The sequence below is a fragment of the Argiope bruennichi genome, chromosome 4 (genome assembly GCF_947563725.1).
Source record: "Argiope bruennichi chromosome 4, qqArgBrue1.1, whole genome shotgun sequence".
NCBI lineage: Eukaryota > Metazoa > Arthropoda > Arachnida > Araneae > Araneidae > Argiope > Argiope bruennichi.
This window is the reverse complement of record NC_079154.1, coordinates 8,807,500-8,814,633: the sequence shown is the minus strand read 5'-3', so window position 1 is coordinate 8,814,633 and position 7,134 is coordinate 8,807,500. Positions and strand designations below refer to the sequence as shown.

General features: G+C 28.8%; 1 protein-coding gene across 1 annotated transcript; it reads left to right on the top strand.

The window, feature by feature from the left end:
- The first annotated feature begins 652 nt into the window (after positions 1-652).
- Positions 653-1,810, top strand: LOC129965691 (glutamate receptor ionotropic, kainate glr-3-like). Its single transcript, XM_056079798.1, has one exon. It carries the CDS (start codon positions 653-655, stop codon positions 1,808-1,810), a length of 1,158 nt encoding a protein of 385 aa, XP_055935773.1.
- The last annotated feature ends 5,324 nt before the right edge of the window (positions 1,811-7,134 follow it).

Here is a 7,134-nt window from a genome sequence, read left to right as displayed (position 1 = left end):
TTTTAAAAGTAACTGACTATCGCAGCGGAAATAAATTGCTTTAGATATTTTATCACAAGCGTTGCCGTTTCGTCTTTAATGGATTGATTATATGCAGAACTCAGGTTTTTCGTAATGAAATTCATGAACTGAAGTTGAATAGTATAATTGAAAATATTTTAAAATAATACAAAGACAGTAGAAATTGGTAATGATGAAGCTGTTTATGTAAATTTAAGTTGTGCTTATGGAAGATCTTTGAAGCATTACCTAACCAATAATTAAGGTATAATTCCAGCTGTAATCTGCTGCTTAACGAACTATCAACAACAATCTACATTTAATTATGTTCTCATGTTACTAGCAATTAGAAAGCAATTTAGAAGATGGAATTTCTAACATAATTAATCGAACCTGCTACAGTTATACACAGTGCTTAAATATTTATGGTGACGAAATTGTTGATCTAAGTTTAAATCCTGCTGATAGAAGACCTAAGAAGTATCATCTAATTGATATGCTTAATGCTTATAAAACTTTCGTGCTGAGTTTTTCTCTTGTATTCAAGATACGATTTTCCTCCATTGGATTTTGATGTTATAAAATGGCCCAGATGACAAATTTCTCAAAAAAATTAATTATTGCTGCTTACAACTACACACAGATTTCAGAGATGTATGGTGGACACACTGGTGAAGTAAAATTAGGTGGCGTAGATGGAAGACTTTTGAGTGTTTTATCACAAGTATTGCAATTTCAGTATGAATTAGTTTCTCCAGCAGACAGAATGTGGGGAAATCGTTTGAAAAATGGAAATTGGACAGGACTGATAGGAATGGTCAGCAGGGGAGAAGCTGATCTGGCCATTGGCTTTCTCAGTCCGACTGAAGACAGACTGACCGCCGTTGACTTCACTGAACCATACTCGGTCAACGAAATATGTTTTGCTACTCACCAACCAAGAATCATACCACAGCCGCATTCTTTCTTATACTCATTTAAGTGGGACATGTGGTTATCTATAGCTGCAGTATGGATTATTCTCCCTTTTATATTTTATTTGAAATCCCGCAAAAAATCTTCTTATTTAGAAATGATGTTTCAGTTATTCAGAAGCATTCTTCGGCAAAATATGATCAATATCGTAACTGCAAATCGTTTTTTACTTGCGATTTGGCTATACTTTGCTTTAGTGATTTCTTCTAGTTATACAGCTGGACTTGCAACGCTACACACCATGGACTACATAGAATCTCCAGTAAGAAATTTCGAAGAACTTTCCCTGGCTGTTACTAAAGGAAAATACAGAGCTTTTGCAACTCAAAGTATTGTAGACTATCTTCTACAAAGTGATAAATATAACATTGTCCAGCTGGGACATAGCATCGTTGAAAACAACTGGTTTCCTCCATTGTCTAATTCTTTGGATGAAATGTATTTTGACGGTAGAACAGCAATAATAGATGTTAAATTAGTGTTTGGTCTTCAATTTGGACTGCCTCCATGGTCCACTAAATACATTTCTGAAGATGTCTTGGATTCTGTTAGTGTGGGAATCGCAATCAGAAAAGATTTCTGCTGTAAAGCCGCTTTAGATGCTCTAATTGTGAGAATTAACAGAGGTGGATTCTACAACAAGTATCTGAGCGAGGAAATGTACAAAACTTGGCTGAAAAAATACACAATGAAATCCAAAACACGTAAACAAATTACTTTAAATAATATATTTCCAGCCTTGACTATTCTTGTATGTGGTTATGCATTGTCTATATGTATGCTCATTTTAGAAATCTTCCATATGATATACGAACGAAACATCAATTATAATTAATCATTACTGATTTATTGTACAAACTTAAGTTAAAATCTTCACTTTGAGTTTTATTCTTTTATAAAATCAGCAGTTTTCATTTCTATATGTTGCAGGGATGATGTTATTATTTTTTAAAATTTTTATCATAAAGAATGAAATTGAAAGACTTTTTTCAAATCTCAATTTAATGAATGTGGTTTGTGAAAAGAACTTTATTTTAGAACAAATATATCACGTAGATAATTTACAAAGAAATTGACTCCCTTTAGGAAAAGATAATCTCTCCGGTTATTTCAGAACCTTATGCGTTAACCTTAGAAATTTTTTAATAAATTCTTTTGCTCTCTTTTCGCTACCTTTGGATGAATGGAGATTAAAAAGGTTCTAGTTTCAATTATTTACTATCAGTTTCTAGAAACTACGTTCTGATTTTTCAGATCCTTGTTTCTAAGTTACGAATTTGATAATAGAATCGTACAAAATACCAGTAATAGTATCGTACAAATATCGTACAAAATACAAATAGGATTTAATAAGGTGAGTATTTTTTTAATTGTGAATAATTGACTAAATTCACGCTACTATTCCAAATACGTTCTTTCTAATTTCATAATAACATCTATAAAATATGAACTTTGCGAAAATATAATTAGCAAGAAATCTAGGAAACAAGCAAAATAAATATTTCTGGTATTTAATTATAAAATATTAAGATAATGTCTAGTTCGAGTTCTGATTTAAAACATATATAAAAAGCAACTTTTTATATCAAAATATTTTGTCAATAATTCTTTCATGATTAAGGAAAAAAAAACAGATAACAGCATTTTTTGGAACTTGGCCATTCAGCATTATAAAAGGAGAATTAAACTTAGCGATTATAATTAACAATTGTGTTGATAAATATGTAAAACGCATTAAAAGTTTGAATTATTTGAAGTAATGCTAAATTACTAAGTTAAGAATATCTTTTTTACAAATTTCATAAAATGAGCTCAATTATCTTTTAATTTACACAGCAAAAGAAGTTAAGTATATTATTTAGATAATGTAAATATTATATTATGTAAATAAAAAATTCCCTTCACGTGATGAACAAATATTTAATAAATTTATTAAGTATATCTTATTTTAATATTTATTTATAAATATAAAATTTATTAATTTCGTTTGACACTATTTGATTTTATCTGGGTGAGAAAAACAGATTAACTTTAAAATAAAACTCTCCATCATTTTCATGATTTTTAAACTATGTTATATATAGATATAGATATATTATATAGAGAGAGCAATATATAGATATATATATTGCTGATGTTTACATATTCAATACATATCTTTATTAAAACAGATAATTTTAAACTCTAATAAATAAGTAATTCAATTAAAGGAAATAATATTCATTTTATTAAATTAAAGTAAAATGCAATTACTTTGGCAAGATATGATTTTAATTGCTTTACTTGCCAAAAGAAAATCAAATTTTCTAAAACAAAAAAAGGGTAAATTGTAATAAAATATGCAAATGTTAAAAAGATTGATTCCAAAATGGTAGTTACGAAAATCTATAGGTTTTTTTATAAGGAATTTCAAGTAGTGTGTATGTGTTATTTCCTTTTTAACCCCATTATTCTTCCATCTTTGTTATTCATTTATTTTAGCTTCAGTTCATTCTACTTGCACAAGGAATTTTTTTCTATCTCATTCAAAACGAAAATTGATATGTTTATAATAACGCATTGGACTACTTACACAATATATCTTAAACTTAATTTCAACGATCTCAATTTAACCTTGTAGTAAAGTGTAAATAAAAATGCAATAAAATCTATTTTCTGCTCAAAACAAACTGCGTAGCTGAATGTGTTTGGCTCCTAACGCTCTTACAAAACAATTGATTTGTGAAAGAAATGTGTTTATCTCGAAATTTCTAAAATATAATTCGTTAAAGCTGTCTAAAATGCTTCAAAGGATACCAGCCAATTGAGTGCAAAGAAACAGATTTAGCTAAACGTTAAAGCAGATAACAAGATGTATATCTCTGTAAAACCCACGGGAGTATCTCCAAAAAAATTTCTCTCTTACTCTGTAATACAAATTTTATTCCAGAGAACATCTCGCATAGCATTGGCGCCCAGTAATTCCGAAATATTAATCTTTGGCATGAATTTAATAGTTTTATTACATTTATCTTGTGAACTTCGGGAAATTTGGAGAATAATTCCTAGCATACGGTTAATAGTATTCGAAAATAGGATTTGTGTTTTAGACGTATTTTTATTGAAATTATAATTTGATACAGATCCAAATTACAATCATAATATTACATATTAAATTTGATATATAATTTTGGTGTAATATACCATTGTATATATTTTGAGGTAATATACAATGTACTGTACCACTGTGTTTTTGAGTTATAGTGTTTGCATGCTTCTGAAACTAAAGGACTACAGACGGTCAATCACTTATTGAATTTGTCTCAATTTAACATTTATATTGGAATCTCCAATGCAAATTTTAAATCTGTATGCCGAATTTTTTCCGTCCAGCTCTTTTAGATTTGCAATAATCATGTTAACTTTTATTAGAACAGCCGGACAAACAGACTTCTTCTAAACGGAATTTTTTGAGAAGTTGATTAAAATTTACAAACTTGATATAAAGACAGTAAAAAAAAATTAGTCCGTCTAGCTGAAGGTGTTTTGTAGCTGTCACAGAAAAATATAATTTGTTTTTCGGATTCAGGAAGGTCTAAAACGCGGAGATTTGTCAAAATCTCGAGTTTGAATTTTTGACGATTACGATATTTTACTTATATTTCATTTACGTGAAAGTAAAAAAGAAACGTTGCTACATAAATATTAGAAATATTCGTAGTAGTATTAATACCATTTTAACTGCCTGAATCTCTATTTCCACATTGATTGATACGGCCGAATTCAGAGCTGGCCTTTTGGGATTTCTATTCAACAAAACACAAGATAATAAATACCCTGTAATAATTTTAATATCTAACAGGTAAGTATGTTATTTAAAACAACTATACTCCAATTACATTCATTTTTATTGAACAGTAAATGCTCCGATTGTAGATCATTTCTTTGGATTTGAGATGGGAAGATGGAAGAAACCTACTTTCACCAAAATTCTAAATCGAATTATATGAATTAAAATCCGTTGGGGAGGGGATTAAGCACCCTCATCTCGATATTTCGTGAAAACTAAAGGCTTATGCAGATATTTTGTATGTATCGAACAAGACCTTAGTGGCGAAGCATTTTTTTTCTTTAAGTTTCATTGATAACCATTGGATAATGCACACATACCTCCAGCGACGCAGACACGTTAGATAAGTCATTAGCGACATTTTTATTCGCATTTTCCATAGAATGTGGTTTGTATTGAATTGGAAATATGTGTGCACTTCATTGCTATCAATATTTCATGCCACTCCTTGTTTTTCTGACGTTTTGTTCATTTCTTACCAGATATTTATCGCTGATGATCTTTCTCATACAAATCAGATGCTGCATCGGCTCAGTTGTCATCCTTGTTATTTGCGTACAACTAAGAATGATGAGGTCCACCCCAAGAGAACCCTTCTATGGCATCGAAACGGAATTCAATAATTTTTTTTAACATACGTATAATAAACCAGTTTTTTTAATGCAATAATAATCATAAAAGTAAATTGCATCTGTGCCAGTCGTTAATCTTACGCAAAAATAGATTTTGAATCTACAGTCCTTTTATGCTTTCATATTGCAGTTTCTATAACAACAACAACAACAACAACAAAAAGAATTCAAAGTTTCTTGAACGTGAATAACAAGCTAATTTCAGAATTAGTAGAGTATACTAAACTTTTCCCTACAATATAAATTTGTAAATATATAAAATTTTTATTCTCACACAATAATTGTTAGAATCATTATTTCGGTAAATAAATAAACTTTTCTCCCATATAAGATTAAACTTATTTTACTTAAATCCCATACTATTTCTTATAAATATTATAAAAATATTATTTTCATACTTACATACCTCATTAGCTCTTTTTTATCTTTCAAAATTATACACAAGAACTTATTTCTAGTTTTGTACTATGAGAATGATGCTTTCATACGAATACATGTTGTCATCTGGAAGTTTCCCGCATATTTTTTCAATTAATTGTATGAGCCATGTTTTATCTACAATTTTATTCCATTATTGTATTATTCTTAAATCATTTATCAAAACGGGAAATAGTACAAAAGTATTCTATTCTTTTACGAATTGAAAAATTGAATTTATTTTTCCATCATGAATTTATTTTTTATAAGATAAAAACTTCTAACTTTTTTTCAGAGATTTTTCTTTCGACGATGATCAGAAATCCTATCAATGTAAAGAAAAGTCTTCGTTCATTGTGAATCATCATTTTTGACAATGTATTTGGCAAACAATTTCAAAAAAACGTTTATTCCGTATTTCTTGGAATATATTCAATAAATAATAGAGTAATAGAATTCAGTAAAAGAAACAATTACAACACGTGTCATTAGAAATGAAATGGTTTTTCTAATACATTTTATTAAACGTGCTTTATAATTATGAAGGTGTAATTTAAAGATGTAACTCCAAAAAACTATTTTCTGATTTTACTTGCCGTCAAGTTTTTGAAAGTAACCAGACATCTTCAAAATAAATTCGTCTTAAGTTTCAACTTATCTGTTTAGTTTTAGTGGGCACCTCCAAAAAAGATATATAAAATTGCATTCATTTACTTATAAAAGTGTAATTTTGAAGTAGGGTTGATTCTTATTTTGCACGACCGGGCTTTCGAAACAATCACAGATCTTCAAGATAGATTTTTTTTTTAATTTTTAACTTATTAATTTAAAACTTAGTGATCATTAATAGCACTAATGAAAAAAACCATGCAAATTTTCATTCATTTTCTTATAAAGATGCAATTTTGAAATTTATTCGTTTCTTACTTCCTTAAACGAGGGTTCTTAAAGTAACCAGACATCTTCCAAACAGTTTGTTTTTTTATTTAATTTTTATCTTGTCAATTTAAAATTCAGCAGACAGTAAGAACATCACCAAAATCGCTTATTCCTGAGTATGGGTATAATAATAATGTTCATAACAATTAGCAACCGCTGTGACAAATGTTCAAGGCGTCATAAGATTATTAGAAAGTAATGTTATATTTTCTGTCAGGTACTCGAATCCTTTTCAAGCAAAAGTTGGTTTTGTGTTTGAGATAGGAACTTCAAAGTGAATACATTTAACAAAGATATTTTTTTAGAGGAAACGTTTTTGGTATGAAAAGAAATATTAACATC

Excerpts from the sequence above, each read along its gene's own strand:
- LOC129965691 (XM_056079798.1), top strand. The coding sequence starts at position 653 with ATGTATGGTGGACACACTGGTGAAGTAAAATTAGGTGGCGTAGATGGA.